The sequence below is a fragment of the Stenella coeruleoalba genome (assembly GCF_951394435.1).
Source record: "Stenella coeruleoalba genome assembly, chromosome: 19".
Taxonomy (NCBI): Eukaryota; Metazoa; Chordata; class Mammalia; order Artiodactyla; family Delphinidae; genus Stenella; species Stenella coeruleoalba.
In genome coordinates, this window is record NC_137165.1 from 31,675,493 (window position 1) to 31,698,528 (window position 23,036).

General features: G+C 37.8%; 1 protein-coding gene across 8 annotated transcripts in view; it reads right to left on the bottom strand.

Annotated features, from left to right (window-relative positions):
- The window catches only part of TRIM37 (tripartite motif containing 37), a 155,670-nt gene that overhangs the window by 84,956 nt on the left and 47,678 nt on the right, over positions 1 to 23,036 (bottom strand). For 5 of the 8 annotated variants that reach the window (XM_079906086.1, XM_079906084.1, XM_079906080.1 and 2 more), the window contains 4 exons: positions 9,787 to 9,981; positions 6,607 to 6,721; positions 5,505 to 5,723; positions 3,985 to 4,121 (listed from right to left, as the gene is read on the bottom strand). In XM_079906086.1, the coding sequence (XP_079762212.1) occupies positions 3,985 to 4,121; positions 5,505 to 5,723; positions 6,607 to 6,721; positions 9,787 to 9,981 (666 nt within the window). The remainder of the gene's footprint in view (positions 1 to 3,984; positions 4,122 to 5,504; positions 5,724 to 6,606; positions 6,722 to 9,786; positions 9,982 to 23,036) is intronic. The other 3 variants (XM_079906081.1, XM_079906083.1, XM_079906085.1) reach the window with 1 other exon arrangement.

The following is a 23,036-nucleotide window of genomic DNA, read 5'->3' on the forward strand; positions in this document are numbered from 1 at the left end:
GAGACTTCAGCATTTCTCATCCTGTTCCCAGCTACCCGTGGCTGAGGCTAAAGTCAGGTGTATGTGACCAAGAGGTAGGGATTCCCTTCTTCTACCCAGACCCAAGGCTTTACCTTGGATGCAGCATGCTGAGGTAACTGGGGCCCAGATCCCCAGTGCCCCAATTCACTCATAAAGCAGAAGTCCCAGGCCTGAGAAGACAAACCGAAAAGATCTGAGGCTACAGCCCCCAACTTGCCCATCCACAATGGGTCAGCTTCTAAAGTGGGAGAAATAAGCACACCTTTGTGCTCACTCCAGCTTCAGAGCTCTGGCTCAGAGATTTTGCCTGCAGAAGGAAGCAGGCTCTAAAAACTGAGCCACAGAGAAAGGTGTAACACTATTAAGAACATAAAAAAATACTCTCAAATGGAATCCAGAAAAACATAAAAGGAATTACACACCAAGGCAGAATAGAATTTAACCAAGGAATACAAAGTTGGTTTAGAATCTGAAAATCAACTAATGTAAAACACCATATCAACAGAATAAAAAAAAACAACTACATGATCATCTGAATAGATGCAGAAGGAGAATATGACAAAATCCAATACCCTTTCATAACAAAAACACTCAATAAACCAGGACTAGAAGGGCATAGATGTAAAACCCACAGCTAACATCACACTTAATGGTGAAAGACTGAACGCTTTCCCTCTAATATCAGGAACAACACAAGAAAGAATGTCCACTCCCCGCAGTGGTTAAGAAGCCACCTGCCAATGGAGGGGACACGGGTTCAATTCCTGGTCTGGGAAGATCCCACATGCCGTGGAGCAACTAAGGCCCTGTGCCACAACTCCTGAGCCTGCGCTCTAGAGCCCATGAGCCACAACCACAACTACTGAGCCTTCGTACCACAACTACTGAAGCCCGCATGCCTAAAGCCCATGCTCTGCAACAAGAGAAGCCACTGCAATGATTAGACTGTGCACCGCAACAAAGAGCCCCACTCACCGCAACTAGAGAAAGCCCACGTGCAGCAACAAAGACCTGATGTGGCCTAAATAAATAAATAAATCTATTAAAAAAAAAAAAAAGAATGTCCGCTACCACCAATTTTATTCAACATTCTATGCAGTGAACTTAGGCAAGAAAAAGAGATAAAAGGCATCCAAATTGGAAAAAAAGAAGTAAAACTAAATCTATTTACAGATGTAATACTGTATATAGAAAAACCTAAAGAATCCATTAAAAAAACTATTAGAACTAATAAACGAGTTAGCAATGTTGCAAGAAACAAAAATCAACTGGATGTTCATGTACTTGCAAAAGAACAATACACAAAGGAAATTTAAAAAGAAAAGTCAATTGCATTTACAATAGCATAAAAAAGAATAAGATACTTAGGAATGAATTAAACAAAAGATGTGTAAAACATATACTCTGAAAATTACAAAACACTGTTGAAAGATTAAAAACTTCTGATTGGCAAAAGACCCTGTTAAGAATATGAAAAGACAAGCTACAGAGTGGGAGAAGACAAGCTACAGAGTGGGAGAAAGTATTTGCAAAGCATGTATACAAATTTTACTGGGGAAAACTTGGCAAAGGGTATATGGGATCTTGTATTATTTCCTCCAACTGCAAGTGAATTTACAATTACCTCAAAATAAAAAGAAAAAAACAGCAGGAAGAAAATATATAATACTATCATAGAAAGACTGAGGTGGAGGAAGAGAAGAAAGGCCTACTTCATACATGTGTTCTAGTTAACTAAAAGCTGTTTATAATAACCATTACCCAAATCAACTGTGTATCTATTTCCCCATCTATACAAGGAACTGACCTTAATTTGTAAGAGCTAACAGTTTATGATTCCCCAGATGCTCAAATTAGCTTAAAATTAACTGTGCTGTTTCTATGAATTATATAAAACAGTTTGGATCAAGATATTATTGTAGATGTATATAAAGGGAACATAATCAAATACCTTCTAGTAGAAAAAGCATTAAAAAGTCAATCTAATGAGATGCTGTGAATCCAATTTTACGTAAAATCCAATTGCCCTCAAAACTACCTTGAAAAAAGTCAAGAGACCTAACAGTCAAAGGAATTAATTCAGATAGAACCATGTATTTAAGCTATTATCAAGGTGGATTCCACTTTATAGAATCACCATCTAAAAGAATTTTCCATGTTAATTCAAATTAATCAGTTCTATTCTATATATTTAAAAATATCACTAATAATGATTTCTCATTTGGTGACTTAAAGGCTTCACATTTCAACTAACCCTTTTAGGCAATTTGCCACGTATGCTAAAGAGGGAACATTAAGTGAAAAAGGTCTATTTTGAGGAGCTAATTTGTGGAAATGGGGGGTGAGGTCAAATAGGGGGTTTAAAACTCTCACCTTACTCTTGTGAAATGGCTGGTGCCAGGGCTGGGACAGAGAAAGTACAAGATGAACCTGGAATGCCTTGTAGTGCCAGAAAATAAGAAAGTGCTTATAAAATAATGAGGACATCTAGAAAGGACACAGGAGTTTTTAAAAGGCTGCCACTGGCCAAATCTGGGACAATCCGAGCAATAAATTATGATAGTAAGTGGATTAAATGATTTAAAAATACAAAACTCCATGAGTCTATACTAATGAAATTAATTAGTTAATTAATGAATGGGGCAGAGGGGAAAGTTCTTCCTTAGAATAGAATTCCAATTAATAAACGTAGAAGGAATAATGGCATTCGAAAATCATCATTCAGCAATCAACACAGTAATCTTTTTCAAGCTGGAATCACCCATGAATGATAAAATTAGTGGACTAAAGTACAACAAGAAATAAGATATTTACAGTCTCCAAATATGTCCCCACATGATACTTATTAATTACAAAGGGGAAAAGTAGAGAGATCTGGCAGATATCACCTTAACCAAGTATTCTAAATCAATCAACCATAATGGGACAGATTGAAGACATGCGCCTTCCACTGTCCCCTCATATTGATGCGCTGAAAAAGCTACATCATCACTTCTGTCTTATTCCTGCCAAAAGTGCATAACCTCGATCTAATTATGAGGAAATATCAGACTACTCCAAATTGAGGGACTTCCTACAAAATAACCACTCTGTATTTCTCTGAAGTGTCAAACTCATGAAAAACAAATTAAAAAAAAAAAAGACTACATGAACCAGACTGAAGCAGATTAAAGTGTCTTAACAAAAAGCAACATGTGGGGCTTCCCTGGTGGCACAGTGGTTGAGAGTCCACCTGCCGATGCAGGGGACACGGGTTCGTGCCCTGGTCCGGGAAGATCCCACATGCCGCGGAGCAGCTGGGCCCGTGAGCCATGGCCGCTGAGCCTGCGTGTCCAGAGCCTGTGCTCCGCAACCGGAGAGGCCACAACAGTGAGAGGCCCGTGTACCGCAAAAAAAAAAAAAAAGCAACATGTGATCCTGAATTGGATCCTAAACCAGACAAAGGACATCACTGTCAAAATTTCTATAAGGTCATAGATTATAGTACTACATCAATGTTAACTTCCTGATTTTGATAATGGTACTGAAATTACATAAGAGACATACTTGGTTTTAGAAGTACACAATGAGAAGTATATTCACTTAATCTCAAATGTCTCACAAAAAAATTATATAGAGTGAGAGAAAAGAAACATAACAAAGCAAAATATTAAATTTGGGGAATTAATCTGGGCAAAGGAAATACGGGAATTCCCTGTTAATATTTTTGCAACTTTTCTTAAATATGAAATAATTGCAAAATTAAAGCTAAAGCAAAAACTAAAACTCAGTTTGGAACCCAGAGATGACAGGGAGGAAATCAGTTCACTCTTCCCTTCAAGTTCCTTTATTTATTTATATAAGATACTGTAGATCAAGAAAAAAAAATCCTTAATATCCACATTTTTAGGCCTAACTTAATTAATATGCTTCTAATAATTACCACTTAGATGATTTATAGTGGTAGTTAATGTGAACACTCACATGGTTTCTTCATCAATGTCATTTTCTTCCGTGTTACTTGTTGCTGTGGAACTGGCAGAAGAACTGCTGCCATCGAGATGATTTACTTCATCTTCACCAACAAGATCCAGATCCAGATCTCCATCTGAAAGCTCATGCTAGATTAAGGCAAAGAAAGAAGACTTCTATCTCAAATGTTTTCACTCAGCCCATGGCCCAAGCACCAGCACCAAAGAATAAGGTAATCATCAGAATTCTCCGCTCCTGTGCCTAGACTGCTGTGCCCTGTAGAGATAACTCACATAACCACACTACCTGGTACCACTAATAAGTTATTTCTGCCAATGTCAGCTGGGCCTTCGATATGACTGGAAATGCTTCATATAGTCCACATCAGCTTCCTCACAAAGTAACATTTCAAACCATCACTCCTCAAGACCTATCTAACCTCTATTATCCTCAATGTGATTATAAAACCCTGTCACCTATCTACACAGAAAAACATATTGGCTATTAAGCATAAATGCCCACAACTTTCAGCTGCCCTACCTGCAAACTCCACCCTACCTTTAACTCATTCTATCAAAGGTTAACTGCTTCACCTGAGTGCTCCATTCCAACCTCTATTATCTCCTTAAATAAATGGTTTTGTTAATACCTGGACCTTATTTTCAATCTTTCTCCCCACTGGCTCCTTCATTATAACATATATCTGAAGCCTCAAAAAGAGCTTCTCTCTCCTTCTGTCTCTCATCTTAAACAATAACAACCACTTCTTGAAATCTCATTCTAGTTGTAGTTTAGCTGGGACAAAACCTGGCTATCTCCCAAAACCTAAATCATCCTACATACATAGGCAATGATAAGGTACTTTAACTAGATTCAGTGAACGGAAAGCAGACACCTTTTTTTTTTTAAGATTTTTTTTCTAAATTTATTTATTTTTGGCTGTGTTGGGTCTTTGCTGCTGGGCACAGGCTTTCCCTAGTTGTGGCAAGTGGGGTTTACTCTTCGTTGCGGCATGTGGGCTTTTCATTGCGATGGCTCCTCCTGTTGCAGAGCACGGACTCTAGGCATGTGGGCTTCAGTAGTTGTGGCACATGGGCTCAGTAGTTGTGGCTCGCGGGCTCTAGAGTTTCGGCACACGGGCTTAGTTGCTCCGCGGCATGTGGGATCTTCCTGGACCACGGCTCGAACCCATGTCCCCTGCATCGGCTGGTGGATTCTCAACCACTGCGCCACCAGGGAAGCCCCAGGACACATTTTAAAAATCCACAACTTACATAGCTTCTAAAATGTACATCACAGTTTGTTTTGTAGAATGTACAGTTTTCTACAATAAATTAATTTTTAGAACCTTGAAATAATTTTGATGCAACAACTTCTGACTTATTAACAGTTATAAAAGGGCATACACTAATAATGAAAATATAAGTGGACAAGATTTTCAGCACATTGATTCCCCCTATCATATGTTGGAAACCATGATATCATTTCTCTTTTCAAACACAAAATGAATCTAAAATAGGTCTAATTATTACATGATAATCTTCATTCTGAATCTTCTCCTCATCTTCTTCATCCTCCTTGGCCTCTCTTACAGAAGCTGTAGTAGGACCATCTTGGAGAAGCATGTCAGCACATGATCCAGACTTCTTAGCCCGTGTCTCAGGAGTGTCATCATTTTGGGGGCTAAGATGATTATCTGGTGGTGACAAATCTCTTGATTTCTGAGTTCGAGACAACTCAATAGTAAGTCTCTTTTAAAACAAAACAACACAAGCAGAGTCATAAGCAGTCCTCCACTCGTACAGTAAAATTATTTCAAGCAAAAAAAAAAACGAACCATATATCCAGATGTTCATAAAACCATTTCTTGCACCATCTATCTCATACCTTCCTGACTTTTGCTTATGGAAAAATCTATGACTAAGAAAAACTGCCCAATTTATTTTCATCTTTCTTCTCATTTCTAGCCCAAGCTATACAATCAGCAAACCGCATAGTAAATACAGGCAGTTTAACTTAACATGAAAATTTTTGAAAATATTCATCTTTTCCTCTCTCATATATTAACCGCTCTCAGCACTTCCAACTTCTCATCACATCCCCATATCCACTTGTAGAAAGAGACATTCCTTACATAATTTAGTTTACCACTGTAAAATAAAAATTCATTAACTGATCCTCCCCAGCGCTCAGTTCAACAATAGTGAGACTTCAAGATAGGGCAACATTCAATTGTTCCATAGCTTATAATCCTCTAAATTCAAAACAGCATGGGAAAGAGAAATATCCAAGTCACTGAGAGAAACAGAGTTTGCCTCAACTAGAGAAGCACTGTCCAATACAATTTTATGCAATGATGGAAATGTTCTACATCTGCAATTCCCAATACAAGCTAGCTACTGTAACTAAGGAACTGAATTTTTAATTTTAATTATGTCTACACAGCCACATGTGGCTAGTGGCTACTGAATTGGACAGTCCAGAATTAGAGGTTTAAAGGTAGTGAGAATAAAGAACAAGTGGATTTTTCTACAAAATTACAAACAGCAATAATATCCAAAATCTAATTACAAATGTAATACGCCGGTAAGACAATATGAAACACTAAAACCAAATATATGTTTTTTTGCTTACCTCTTTAAGGTTATTTATTTGTTGGATATAGCTAGTCTGTGCAGCTTCTAATTGAGTAATATACCAATGCTGGTCCCGGCATTTTTGAAAGAAAGTTGGTGAACGAACCTGAAACCTTAAAAGAGTAACTGCACATGAAAAATAATCCGAACAGTAAAATATTATGAACCAAGCCTTAAGTCTATAACTATAAATTCTAGAATTTTAAGTTTACTTGATTACATTATAAGGCCAAAATTCAGAACTCAGAGCTCCTGGTATCTGCCATTTATATATGTAGTTCACAAATTATAATGACATGGTTCTGAAAAGTCAGTTGTCTAAATTCAAACTGTATTTTTCTAAAGAAATAACATTACATATCACAGTTAAACTTCCAAACTCATCTACTAAAACATATTTACTATAATAATCTAGCTCAAATACAGTGTTGATCATAGGCTGGGAAGAAGAGGATCACACTATGCAGGAAGGAGACAGCTAATGCCTTCCTTCTCCTTTCTTGCCTGTGTCAGACCCTAGTAAAACAGGCGAAGTTTGTTTCAGGCACTGCTCTTTGTCATTCCTTTTCTATCTCCCGTTCCCATATTTCCTACTCCACAGCAAAAAAAAAAAAAAAAAAAAAAATCACGTAAAGGGTCAACTACCCAGGACTGCTTTACTGTCCCTCAAGGAATTACATGCTCTGAATAACCTACATTCCCAACCCCATCCAGATAGCAGTTTAAAATCCAAACTCTCCATATATCACAATATGGCATATTTCAGCTGGGGTTAGGAAAAAAACAAGTGTCTCTATATTAAAGCATATAAATGGATACACGATAGAATCTTGATCTCTTCAGAGTTATCGGTACTTTAAAAAAACTAATACTTATTAAAGCAAGAAAAACCCGTCCCTACCTTTGTTAGATAGCTGAACATGACTCCATTTACATTACTATGACTCCAATAAAGAGATGACTAAGGTCATAAAAAATGGCTGTTTTGGGCTTCCCTGGTGCAGTGCAGTGGTTGAGAGTCCACCTGCCGATGCAGGGGACGCAGGTTCGTGCCCCGGTCCGGGAGGATCCCACATGCCGCAGAGCGGCTGGGCCCGTGAGCCATGGCTGCTGGGCCTGCGCGTCCGGAGCCTGTGCTCCACAACGGGAGAGGCCACGGCAGTGAGAGGCCCGCGTACCGCAAAAAAAAAAAAAAAAAAAAAAGGCTGTTTTGCAGGCTGGTAAAATTAGTATTTGAATAGTTTTACAATCCTCTCTGGTTAAAGTGTGAAACGGGAACAAATTATTCATATTTCTTTTAGTGAATAATTTAAGAAAACCTAAAAGGTTATAAAATGATATTAAAATAATCCCCCAAAAGAGATGACAAAAACATGAATTTTTTTCTACACTCAAAATGCAATAATCTCTTTTTATACGTCCTTATTCTCCCAGAAAAGTTATAAAGAACACATAATAGTAAAGGGTGATATGACAGCAACTCATCCAGCATGCTCAAGGACAAAGAAATCAGAATAAGTGAAATTTAAAAGAGTATATTCAAATCTCTTTTAAGGAAAAGAGCTTTTAAAATTATTTGATGGAAACTTACTAAACTGTTGAACATTCTGAAACCACTCAGTTCAAAACATATTTGAATTTTTTTTTTTAATTTTTAAATTTTTTAAATACATTTATTTTTGGCTCCATCTGCATTGGGTCTTTGTTGCCGCATGCGGGCTTTCTCTGTTGTGGTGAGCGGGGGCTACACTTCATTGTGGTGCGTGGGCTTCTCATTGTGGTGGCTTCTCTTGTTACAGAGCACAGGCTCTAGGCACGCGGGCTTCAGTAGTGGCTCACAGGCTCTAGAGCGCAGGCTCAGTAGTTGTGGTGCACGGGCGTAGTTGCTCCACGGCATATGGGATCTTCCCAGACCAAGGATCAAACCGGTGTTCCCTGCATTAGCAGGTGGATTCTTAACCACTGTGCCACCAGGGAAGTCCCTGAATTTATTTATTTTTTAAAACTCAAGCTTGCATTTTGATCATCAAATTAAACCGTGCAATGATGCCCCAAAACTGAATTACAAGGGTTACCCCAATATTAAATAGGGCTGTAGCTTTATAGTCACTGTTTACGTTCTGTCCTTTCTTGCAAATAACACACCAACTACCATCACTTTGTTTATTTTCATCAATTTTCATCTCTATTCCCTTACTTTTAATTTGCTGTTATCTAGAAGAAACTGAAAATCTTTTTGTTAAATTAAGCTTTCAAAACCAGTCATCCAAACATAATACACAATGCCAAGTGGAAAAAAATAAGCACTCGAGGGCTTCCCTGGTGGCGCAGTGGTTGAGAGTCCGCCTGCCAATGCAGGGGACACGGGTTCGTGCCCCAGTCCGGGAAGATCCCACATGCCGCGGAGCGGCTAGGTCTGTGAGCCATGGCCACTGAGCCTGCGCATCCGGAGCCTGTGCTCCGCAACGAGAGAGGCCATAACAGTGAGAGGCCCGCATACCACGAAAAAAAAAAAGCACTTGATCCCACACTATTCTTGGATTTCCAAATGGTGAGGTTGCTAGAAGTTCAATAGATAAATGGGACATTACCACATTTACTGGAAGTAGTAGTTTACTTTTTTTAAAAACTTTATTTTTGGCTGCATTGTGTCTTCGTTGGTGCACATGGGCTTTCTCTAGTTGCGGTGAGTGGGGGCTACTCTTCGTTGTGGTGCGTGGGCTTCACATTGCGGTGGCTTGTTGTGGAGCATGGGCTTCTAGGCACTCGGGCTTCAGTAGTTGTGGTGCATGGGCTCAGTAGTTGTGGCTTGCAGGCTCTAGAGCACAGGCTCAGTAGTTGTGGCACATGGGCTTAGTTGCTCTGTGGCATGTGGGATCTTCCCAGTCCAGGGCTCGATCCCAAGTCCCCTGCATTGGCAGGCGGATTCTTAACCACCGAGCCATCAGGGAAGCCCCAGTAGTTTACTTTTTATGGAACTACTAACTAGATGTCAAACACATTTCTGACTAACTTATTCACTGACCACACAGGGCTTCTGAAATTAAATGGTTAAGAACATGGTAAGGTTAGAGTTAGAATGAATTTCGATATTCATCTTTGTTAAGTGAAAAGACTTTAAAATTCTGATGACATTATTCCCTGTGATAAAAGCCATGATATAAATGTTTCCTATTACCTTAAAATCACTGTATCATTTTGTCGATTCAAGTATCCTTCATTTGCAAGTAAGTCCAAACGGAAAAATCGATTATAACCCCAACATTCTCCAACTTCAAAGTCAGATGCAAATTCTCGAATGATATTTTTGGTAGGATCATTGCAGGACTGATGAACCATCTCTACACGGTATTCGTATCTAAAATTGAAAAGACTATTAATATAGAGTTAGTAAAGCAAGAATAAATGACATCAAAACATTAAGGTGATTAAGTACCTAAGAAGAAACTTATTGATATACACAGCTACATGTCTTTCAGAAAGGACTGTCACAACAGTAATATAAATGGGCTACCACAATATGATTGGCACTAGGTCCTTCTTCCCCTTTAAAAATGTTTACCAATATAGCAGGTATAAAATACCACCTCAAATAATGAATAAATTTTGTATAAAATAGTACTTTCAAAGTTACACATTTTAGCAACACTATGTATTTTTCCATATATTCATTACCTATGTTTCCTCACAATGTTCTGCCATTTTCTTTGAGGTAAATAAATAATAAATTTTGAATACTCTACTATATTTTTCCAATTCAAGTTATCATAAATCAACTGTGTATTCAGCAATTCAAGCCTATAAAATTTTCTAATAGAAAATAAGTATAAATGGGAAAGCCAGTAAATTTAGATTTCCGTATCTTACATAGTATAAAACTCTCAAGTCTTCGAAGTCATTTTTACTAAGAAAGTACTGCTATTGCAAGAAAGAGAAGTGAAAAAATAAAGATCATCAGAAGGAACATCCAACAGTAGCCATAAAGCTTCTTTTTTAGCAGAGATAAACTTTTAAAAGAAAAACCCAATACCTCAGTCTGCTATTTCTACTTGCAAAGGCAAAAGAAAAAATTACAGCTCTTTATCTACAAATAAACGTGTACAGGCGACCCTTGAACAACCTAAGTTCGAATTGCAATGGTCCACTTAAATGTGAATTTTTTTTAATATAGTAAATATTACAGTACTACACAATCTGCAGTTGTTTGAATCCAAGGATGTAGAACCATGGGTACAGAGGAACCCAGGATAGGGAGGGCCAATGGTAAGTGACATGCAGATTTTTGACTGTGTGGAGGGTTGGCGCCCCTAAGCCCTGCGTTGTTCAAAGGTCAACCGTATTTAAGTACTGTCAAATGATTTTTATATTAGTATCTCTCACAGTGCATTATACAGATTGATGGCACAAACTAATACAAAAGCTGTGATATTTTGTCTACCTGATTATTATGGCAGTTGTAAGGCAAAGGGTTTCATTAAATGTCCATAAATAAACCCCAATATGAGTGTGCAATTGATTTTTGACAAGGGTTCTGATTCAATAGGGAAAAAAGTTTCTTCAACAAACAGTGCTGAGGGAATTCCCTGGTGTCCCAGTGGCTGGGACACTCTGCTTTCACTGCAGTGAAATGTTCAATCCCTAGTCAAGCAACTGGGATCCCACCAAAACAAAATAAATCAAAACAACAACAAAGGGCTTCCCTGGTGGCGCAGTGGTTGAGAGTCCGCCTGCCGATGCAGGGGACGCGGGTTCGTGCCCCGGTCCAGTAAGATCCCACATGCCGCGGAGCTGCTGGGCCCGTGAGCCATGGCCGCTGAGCCTGCGCGTCCGGAGCCTGTGCTCCGCAACGTGAGAGGCCACAACAGTGAGAGGCCCGCGTACAAAAAAAAAAAACACAAAAAACACAAAAAACCCAAATGGTGCTGAGAAAATGATTGCTACGTGCAAATTTCACATACAAATTTCATATGTATATTTCACATACAACTTTCTAATTTCATATACAAAAATTAACTCAAAATGGATCAATGACCTAAATGTAAGGGCTAAAACTATAAAACTCTTAGAAGAAAACACAGGGGTAAATATTCATGAATTCAAATTTGGCAATGGATTCGTAGATTTGACTCCAAATAGTATGAACAAGTAAAGAAAAAATAGGTAATTTGGACTTCGCAAAAATTTTAAATTTTTGTGTATCAGAGGACATTATCAAGAAAGCAAAAATACAACCCACAGAATGGGAGAAAGTTTTCAAATTGTATGTCTGATAAGGGTTTAGTATACAAAATGCAGAGAGAATTCTCAGAACTCAACAATTAAAAGACAAGCAACCTAATTTAAAAATGGAAAATAGACTTGAATTTCAGACATTTCTCCAAAGAAGATATACAAATGGCCAAAAAAACAAATGAAAAGATGTTCAATTTCACTGGTCATTAAGGAAATGCAAGTCAAAACCACAATGAGATACCACTCCATATTCACTAGGATGGCTATAAAATGTAATCTTAAAATGGTAGGAACAGAGAATGGTGCAGCCACTGTGGAGAACAGTTTGGTAATTTCTCAAAATGTTAAAAACACAGAATTAACATATGCCCATATAGAAACTCATACATGAATATTTAGAGCAGGATTATTCGTAATAGCCAAAAGATGGAAGCAACCCATATGTCAATCAATAGATGAATTGAAAAACAAATTGAGGTCCATATATACAATGGAATATTGTTCAGCCATATAAAGGAATGAAGTTTTGATATATGCTTCAACATTTGGTGAACCCTGAAAACACTATGCTAGGTAAACAGAAGCCAAACATAAACGATCCCAAATTGTATGAACTTCTATATGAAGTATCCAAAATAGGCAAATACACAGAGAAGAGTAGTTATCTAGGATTGGGGGAAGGAAGGGATGGGTACGAGGTGTTCTAGGATGAGGAAAACATTCTGAAACTAGAGAGAGGTGGTGACTGTACAACACTGGAAATGCACTAAGTCCCACTGAATTGTGTATTTTTTATTTATTTATTTTTGGCTGCGTTGGGTCTTCATTGTGCGCAGGCTTTTCTCTAGTTGAGGCGAGCGGGGGCTACTCTTCATTGCGGTGCATGGGCTTCTCATTGTGGTGGCTTCTCTTGTTGCAGAGCAAGGGCTCCAGGCGCACGGGCTTTAGTAGTTGTGGCGCATGGGCTTAGTTGCTCCGTGGCATGTGGGATCTTCCCGGACCAGGGCTCAAACCCGTGTCCCCTGTGTTGGCAGGGGGATTCTTAACCACTGCGCCACCAGGAAGTCCTTAAATTGTGTATTTTTAAATGGTTAATTACATATTATATGAATCTCACCTCAAAAAAAATTTTTACTTTTATTTTAAAAATGAGTAGTAAAAAAATTCAAAATTCAGAGAAACAACCAACAATATTGAAAATCTAAGGAGAAAGACATTAATGCAGATGGTTAAATACATCCAGGATCAAGACAGGTAAAAGTTTAAAATCAATATAGAACACTTTTTTAAAAATCAGTTTTTTATATGAAAAAGCATATAATGTGTGAAAAAAGATCATTGTTTCATCTGCATTAGTTCTTTAAAATCATGACAGAGATATACCTATGTTTCTATTAAATACAGCAATTAATCCAAGTTAAATTATTTATAGAGCATCTCAACCCTAATCTTAGATAAAACTAAAACCTCAAATTTGAATATTCCAACTTAAATTCCCTTCTTTTATCAAACTGAAAGTCTGAATGAATTTAACAATTATTAACTTAAAATTTTAGTCTCATTAATATTACTCCCCAAGGGAAAGTTCTACTCTTTGCTTAAGCAACTCAAAGAAATTTCCTTCTCTAAAACAAAAGTCAGATTAGTAAATACTGTTAAGAGTCAATTCAAGGATGTCACTCATGCACAAATTTCCTCAGAAAGCCTACATAGGTGTATTATAACACACACAGTGAGAAAGATATTTAAGTATAATGAAATTATGAAAGTACTTCTGCAGGGTCCCAAGTGTTATTAAAATCTACTAGATAATACAATGATTTACATTTTTATTTCATACTTTGACAGTAAAACTACCTCACTGTTAAACTCTCAATTTCATAATTGAATGACATTTCAGTAATTAATAAGAAAGTATTCAAGACTCTTCTCTAGGCTTGCCGAAGTGTTAAGAGAATTAACAGGTAATAAGGGAATTCCCTGGCGGTCCAGTGGTTAGGACTCTGTGCTTTCACTGCCGAGGGTGCGGGTTCAATCCCTAGCCAGGGAACTAATATCCCACAAGCTGCATGGCATGGCCAGAAAAAAAAAAAGAAAAAGAGGATAAGATGTCTGTTTTTATCCAAATAGAACATTCTTATTAAGGTATTCAGATAATATCTAACAAATACACAAATTCTAATCTCTTTCAACCTTAGTATCCTGAATGATAATATTTCATTACCACTGATAATGTTATTACTGCTTATAAGACAATGTAAACTAAGTTCCTGAAGTATATATGTCAACAATAAAAGTACCCAAGATGAAACCTGTACCAAAAACAATAGAAATGTCAAAAAATCTACATACCAGTAAGAGAAGGAGAATCTTCCCAAGGCAAGAAACAGGTACAGACACATCTTGTTTTATTGTGTTTTTGCTTTATTGTACTTCACAGATATTACATTTTTACACATTGAAGGTTTGTGGCAACCTTACATCAAACAAGTCTATTGGCTCCACTTTTCCAACAGCATTTGGTCACTTCATGTCTGTGTCATTTTGGTAATTCTCACAATATTTCAAACTTTTACATTATTACTGTTACATCTGTTGTCATGATCTGTGACCAGTGACCTTCGATGGAATTGTTTTGGAGCGCCACAAACCACATCCATATAAGATGACAAACTTAACTAATCAATGTTACGTGTGTTCTGATTGCTTCACCTATCAGCCATCTGTCCCTCCTCCCCGCCCATCTCTTTCCCTCTTCTTGGGCCTTCCTATTCCCTGAGACACAACAATATTGAAATTAGGCCAATTAATAACCCTACAATGGCCTCTAAGTGTTCAAGTGAAAGAAAAAGATCACATGTCTTACTTTAAATTAAAAGCTAGAAATCATTAAGGCTAGTGAGGAAGACATGTTGAAAGCCAAGACAGGTTGAAAGCTAGGCCTCTTGTGCCAAACAGTTAGCCAAGTTGTGAATGAAAAGGAAAAATTCCTAAAAGCAAATTAAAAAGTGCTACTCCAGTGAAAACATGATTAAGAAAGCTAAACAGTTATTGCTGACATGAAGAAAGTTTTAGTGGTCTAGATAGAAGACCAAACCAGCTACAACACTCCCTTAAGCCAAAAGCTTAGTCCACAGTAAGGCCCTAACTCTCAATTCTACGAAGGCTGAGAGAGGCAAGGAAGCAGTAGAAGAAACGTCTGAAGCTAGCAGAGGTGGTTCATAAGGTTGAAGGAAAGAAGCTGTCTCCATAACATAGAAGTGCTGATATAGAAGCTGCAGCAAGTTATCCAGAAGAAGTAAATGCCTGGATCTGAAGCGTCCAAGGGCAGGTTGACTCTCTTGTCAGGAGCTAATGTAAGCTGGTGACTTAAAAGTTGAAGCTAATGCTCATTTACCATTCTGAAAATCCTAAGGCCCTTAAGAATTATGTTAAATTTACTCTGCCTGTGCTCTATAAAGAGAACAACAAAGCCTGATGACAGCCCATCTCTTTACATATGGTTAACTGAATATTTTAAACCCACTTGAGATTTACCACTCTGGAAAGAAAGATTTTTTGCAAAATATTACTGCTCATTGACAATGCACCTAGTCACCCAAGCACTCTGATGGAGACGTACAAGGTTAACGCTGTTTTCATGCCTGCTAACACACATCCATTCTGCAGCCCACAGATCAAGGAGTAATTCTGACTTTCAAGTCTTAGTATTTAAGAAATATATTTCGTAAGGCAATAGCTGCCGTAGACAGTGATTGCTCTGAGGGATCTGGGCAAAGTAAATTGAAAACCTTCTGGAAAGTATTCACCATTCTAGATGCCATTAAGATCATTCATGATTTGTGGGAAGAGGTCAAAATATCAACATTAAGGAGACTTTGAAAGAACTTGATTCCAAACCTCACAGATGACTTTGAGTAGTTCAAGAATTCAGTGGAGGAAGTAACTGCAGATATCGTAAAAATAGCAAGAGAATGAGAATCAGAAGTAGAGCCTGAAGATGTGACTGAATTGCTACAATCTCATGATAAAACTTTAATGGATGAGGAGTTGCTTTTTATGGATAAGCAAAAAAAAAAAAAAAAAAAAACAACAGGGTTTCTTGAGATGGAATCTACTTCCAGGTGAAGATGCTGTAAAGATTGTTGAAATGACAGCAAAGGATTTAGAATATTACATCAACTTAGTTGATAAAGCAGAGTCAGGGTTTGAGAGGATTGAATCCAAATCTGAAAGAAGTTCTACTGTGGGTAAAATACTATCAAACAGCATTGCATGCTACAGAGAAATCATTCATGGAAGGACGAGTCAATCAATGCAGCAAACTTTACTGTTGTCTTGTTTAAAGAAATTGCTACACCCACCCCAGACTTCAGCAACAACCACCCTGATCAGTCAGCAGCCATCAAACACTGAGGCAAGACCCTCCACCAGCAAAAAGATTATGACTCAGTGGTGGTTAGCATTTTAGAGCAATGAAGTATTTTTAAATTAAGGTATGTACATTTTTTTTCAGACATACAGCTAGTGCACACTTAATAGACTGTAGTATAGTTTAAACATAACTTTTATATGCACCAAAAAAGCAAAATATTCATGTAACTTGCTTTATTGTGGTGGTCTGGAACCAAACCTGCAATATCTTGAAGTATGCCTGTATATAGGAAATAAATTAATCAAGAGACAAGAAGAGAACCAAGATTAATGGTAGCAACAGGGTTATGAACAAAATCCTATAATCACTAAAGTTTTTATAATTCTGCCTAAGATCAACCACCTTCCCAATCACAAGGGCTGATTTCAGGGAATAAAACAGAGCTTGGTGGTTAAGAACAAAGAATACAGAGAAAGAAAAATCTATGTTAAAAAGACTGTACCTTAACAATGCTGAACTCGAGTGAATAACTTAGCTATGATATTTCCACCTGTGAAATGGGAGTGATAAATAGCATTTAACAGCTCACGAGGCGGTAGTAAAGCAAAATGAGTTATACAGGCACAGTGCATAGCACAAAGTATATATTCAGCAGAGGTGAGCTGTTACAATAACAATACAGGTAAGTCCACTGTTTCAGATCACACAGGAGATTTGGAACAGAGCTATGACTAAAACATACTTTCAACTCAGAGGCCAGAATCCTTTCCATATTACTAGCATTATTCGTAGTTTGACTCACCAGTCATGGCAAGAATATTCTGCACTAAGGTTAGTCTATGTCAGAAGTTGTGTCACTGGGGGTCAGTTCCCACGATCCTTTCAGTGATCCAAAAAGTCAAAACTATCTTCATGATAACGCTAAGATGTTATTTGCCTTTTTCGCAGTGTTTGACGTTTGCACTAACGGTGCAAAAGCAACGGTAGTTAAAATGTACCAGTAATCATTATATTCACTGCTACACACTTTCAGATGGGAAAAAAAATTTTCAATGTCTCTCAAGAATGTCTTTGGGCTTCCCTGGTGGCGCAGTGGTTGAGAGTCCGCCTGCCGATGCAGGGGACACGTGTTCGTGCCCCGGTCCGGGAGGATCCCACATGCCGCGGAGTGGCTGGGCCCGTAAGCCATGGCCGCTGAGCCTGCACTCCGCAACGGGAGAGGCCACAACAGTGAGAGGCCCGCATACCACAAAAAAAAAAAAAAAAGAATCCGCCTGCCAATGCAGGGGACACAGGTTCGAGCCCTGGTCCGGGAAGATCTCACATGCCGTGGAGCAACTAAGCCCATGCCCCACAACTATTGAGCCTGCGCTGTAGAGCCCATGAGCCACAACTACTGAGCCTGTGTGCCACAACTACTGAAACTCGCACGCCTAGAGCCCATGCTCTGCAACAAGAGAAGCCACCACAATGAGAAGCCCACGCACCTCAACAAAGAGCAGCCCTGCTCGCCTCAACTAGAGAAAGCCCATGCGCGGCAATGAAGACCCAACATAGCCAAAAATAAATAAATAAAATAAAGTTTTTTAGAAAAAGAATGTCTTTGAAGAAGTAGTAAAAATGATAAATGTTATTAAACCTCAATGCTTGGTGTCACAAATGGGAAATATACATAAAGTACTTATGCTGCATTGTGATATGCAATGGTTGCCTTGGAAAAATCACTTTGTTCAGCTGAGTTCCAAGATCATCAGTTACTTTTTTTGTGAAACCTCAAATTCAGAGAACTGACAAACAATGGTTATTTGGTTGTGGATACCCAGCAGACATTTTCTGTGCCAAAACAACTAAGGAAAAGAACTGTCAGTGTTTGTTGCCAATGATAAAACACACTTTCAAGTGAAAAAACATAATCCTGGAAAATCTGTATGTACCACATGAGCTTAAAAGCTTTCCAATACTTCAAGACTTTCGTTGTGAAAACGGTGATATCCATGAATGTGACTGATACTGCATAATGAAATGTGTCAACATTACTTAGTAAGTTGTTATTTTCCAAATGATTATTCCATGTTGTTACAAAATCACGCATGAGTAAAAGATCCATGCAAAGTATAAGACAGACCAATGACATTTTACCAATGAGTAAAACAGCTTTAATGAAGTGTAACTGAAATGTATAATTTGGTAAGTTTCACACATATTTATATATACCCATAAAACCATCCCCATTATGACAATCAAGATACTAAACATATCCATCATCCCCAAAGTTTCCTCTGCCTTTTGTAATTCTTCCCTCTTACCTTCTCCCTCCACCTTCCACCCAACCTTAGCCCAGCCTGTCTGATCTCTAAGCAACCGCACACCTGCATTCTGTCACTATAGATTAGTTTGCATTTTTCTAGAGGTTTATATAAGTGGAATCATATATATCTCTTTTTTATCTGGCTGCTTTCACTAAGAATAATTAATTTAAAAGTCATTCCTAGGGACTTCCCTGGTGGTGGGTAAGACTGCGTGCTTCCAACGCAGGGGGCCTGGGTTCGATCCCTGGTCGGGGAACTAGATCCCACAGGCATGCCGCAACTAAGAGTCTGCATGCTACGACTAAAAGATCCTATAACTAAGACCTGGCACAGCCAAAATAAATAAGTAAATATTAAAAGAAATAAAAAAATAAGTCATTCTCATTGTTGCACGTATCAACCGTTCATTACTTTTTATTGCTGAGTGTTATTCCACTGTATAGACATAACAAAATTTGCTTATCTAGTCATCTGTTGGTGGCAGTTAGGGTTGATTTTATTTGGCTATTCCAAATAAAGTTACCATGAACATTTCTGGAAGTCTCTGAATGGACATCTAGTTCCTTTTCTCTGGGGTGAATATCTAGGAGTCGTTTAGCTGAGTCACACAGTAAGTGTATGTTTAACTTTTTTTTTTTTTTTTTTGCGCGGTATGCGGGCCTCTCACTGTTGTGGCCTCTCCCGTTGCGGAGCACAGGCTCCGGATGCGCAGGCTCAGCAGCCATGGCTCACGGGCCCAGCCGCTCGGCAGCATGTGGGATCTTCCCGGACCGGGGCACGAACCCGTGTCCCCTGAATCGGCAGGTGGACTCTCAACCACTGCGCCACCAGGGAAGCCCATATGTCTAACTTTTTAACAAATCACCAAATGGTTTACAAAAGTGGTTGTATCATTTTACATTCCCACCAGAAACATATAAGACTTCAAATTTCTCTATATTCTTGCCAACACGTGGTATGATCTCTGTAATTAGAGCCACTCTAATAGGACACAGTGGTATTGTAGATAAATTTCTTTTTTTTTTAATTTACTTTTTTTTTTAATTTCTTCATTTTATTTATTTGTTTTTGGCTGTGTTGGGTCTTCGTTGCTGCGTGTAGGCCTTCTCTAGTTGTGGAGAGCGGGGGCTACTCTTTGTTGCGGTGCACGGGCTTCTCATTGCAGTGGCTTCTCTTTGTTGCAGAGCACGGGCTCTAGGAGCTCTTCAGTAGCTGTGGCTCGCGGGCTCTAGAGTGCAGGCTCAGTAGTTATGGTGCACGGGCTTGGATGCTCCGTGGCATGTGGGATCCTCCTGAACCAGGGATCGAACCCATGCCCCGTGCATTGGCAGGCAGATTCTTAACTACTGCACCACCAGGGAAGTCCTGTAGATAAATTTGTTTCCCTAATGACTTATACTATTAAACATCTTACACAGGATTATTTTGCCATCCATAAATCTTCTTTAGTGGGGTGTCTGACAAACTATTTGCCCTTACGGAAAAGAGACCTTGTTTATTTTTTTATTGTTGAATTTCAAATTCCTTATATATTCTTGATACAAATACACATAATTTGAAGAAGAGAACTTTACAATTCTCAAGATGCCTAATTTACAAATGTGTTTCTTTATGGATTGTGTTTTTCCATTGTAACTGAACTATCATTGCCCAACCCAAAGGAAAATTTTCTCCTATGTTGTGTCCAGTAAGTTTTATTGTTTTAGGACTTAAATCTAGGTCTATGATCAATTTTCAGTAAGTTTAAGTATATAGTGTGAGGTATGGATCCAAGTTCAATTTTTTGCATATGTATAGCCAAATGTTCAAGCACAATTTGTTGAAAAGACTACACTTTCCCCATAGCGTTGTCTTTGCATCTTTGTCAAAAAATAGTTTCCTAATGAATGCGTGTTTATTTCTAGAATCATAGTACAGGTATCCCCCATTTTTGAACATTCTTTTTATGCCACTTAACTTTTACAAAAGAACCTACACTAGTACCTGTTTTTGCTAACCAAAAGAAATCTGAAGAGAAATTTTGTTTTTACAAAAAAAGCTGAAAAGTGAAAACAGCATTCAGTGCTTATTTTGTAGAAAGCCATTATAGAGGCATGCTCCAAGCAGCAAGAGCAGCACCACCAAGCTCCTTCCCTGGGAATCATACCCAGCATCTCAGTATCAAGCCGCCATAGCTTTGAACTGTGTCTGTGAGTATCTATGCTTCGTCCTGATATATTTTGTGCATCCATTAGCAAGATATGTCCTAAGGTAATTGTTCCTTCACTTTATGCCATTTCAGCCTACAAAAGGTTTCATAGGACCGCTCTCCTTTTGGACAGTGGAAGAAATCTGTATATTCCATTCTTCATCTGTCTGTTCTTATGCTAATACTATGTTGTATTATGCTGATGCTGTGGCCTTATTATAAATCTTAGTCATATAGTATTAGCCCTCAAATTTTGTTGTCCTTTAGATTTCAATGATTTTCTCTACAGCATTTGTTTATTTCACTGCACTCTTTGATCTTTGTTATGTCCTTTCTTCTGTTTACTTTCCATTTAACTTCTTCTTTCTAGTTTATTAAAGTAGACATTGACATCACTGATTTAAGGCCTCTCTGCTTTTCACTGACGTAGGCATTTAGTGCTATAAATTTCCCCCTACCTACTGCTTTAGCAGCATTCTACAAATTCTGGTATGTTGTGTTTTCATTTTAATTCAGTTTAAAACACTTAAAAAGAAACTCTTATAATCTCCTCTTTGATCCAGGGGTTATTTAGGAGTGTGTTATTTAACTTTAAAATACGTCAGATTTTCAAAATATCTGTTACTAACATCTAAATTAATTCCATTATGGTAAAAAAACAATCTGAATGATTTGAATACTTACGAATTTATTGAGACATGTTCTATGTTCCAGAATATGGTCTTTCTTGGTAAATATTCTGTGCACACATAAGAATAATTTGTATTCTGCTACTGTTGGATCACATGGTCTATAAATGTCAATCAGGTCAGGTTGGTTGACAGTGCTATTCAAATGTACTATAACCTTGATGATTTCTGCCTATCTGTTATATCAACTGAGAGATTAGTTTTTGTCTATTTCTCTTTATACTTCTATTAGTTTTTGTTTCATGTATTTTGAAGATCTGTTATCAGGGTATAAACAGAAATGTTTATAGTCGTTATATGTCCTCTTCATTAACTGATCCTTTTATCACTATGAAATAAAGTTCTTTATCTCTGGTAATATGCTTTCCTTTGAAATCTACTTTGATATTAAAACAACAGTTCCAACTTGGTTTTGATTAGTACTAGTATGGTATATCTTTACATTTAAAGTATGTTTCTTGGGGTTAGCATACACTTGAGTTTTGCTTTTGTAGGCAATCTGACAATCTCTGTCTTTTAATTGGGGTGTGTAGACCATTTATAGTACGACGTCTTGGTATCTGTCCCATCTGTTTTTTGTTACCTGTTATCTTTTCCTGCCTTCCTTAAGATTAGGATTTGTTTCAATTTTATCCCCTTTGTTGCTTTATAAACTAAATGTCTTTGTCATTTTAGCAGTGGCTTTATAGTTTATAGTTGTGGGAGGCTGAACAGTGTCCCCAAGATATCAATATCCTAATCTCTGGAACGTGTGAATGGGAATATACAGTTGTGATTAAGCCAAGGATCCTGAGATGAGGGGACTATCCTGGAACATCCATGTGGACCCAGAATGTAACCATGAGTGTCACTGTAAGAGAAAAGAAGAGGAAGATTTGACAGACACAAAAAAAGATAAGGCCATGTGACCAAAGGCAGAGACAGGAGTGACATGGTCACAAGCCCAGAAATGCTGGCAGCGAGCAGAAGCTGAAGGAGGCAAGAAATGGATCTCCCTTAGTGTCTCTGGAGCTAGTACAACCCTGCTGAAACCTCGATTTTGCCCTAGCAATAGTTTTTGGATTTCTGGCCTCCAAAACTGTGAGGGAAATTTTTCCTATTGTTTTAAGCTGCCAAATTTGTGGTAATTTGTTATAGCAGGCAACAGAAATAGGATAGTACGTATCTTTAACTTATCACAGTCTAGCTTTAATTGTTATTATAACACTTCACATATACTGTCAGAATCTTACATTATACTTCCATGCTCTACTCTTTTGGCCTTTATACAGCTGTTGTTACCATGTATTTTGCTTCTACATAGGTTAAAAATCCCAAAATACAATGTTATAATTTTTGATTAAACAATTATCATTTAAAATTACTTTGGTAACAGAAAAAAAATTTTATTTAACCAGGCAATTTCCATTTCTGATGCTCTTCATTTCTTTGTTTAGATTCAGAGGTCCAACTGGTATTATTTCCCTTCTATCTGTAGCATGCACTTTAACATTTCTTATAGTCCAGGCCTGAAAATGTCTTAGTTTCACTATATTTTTTAAGATATATTTTTGCTGATTATAGAATTCTAGGTTAATATTTCTTTCTTTCAATCCTTTAAAAATGTCGCTGTATTATCATTTCACTTGTATTGTT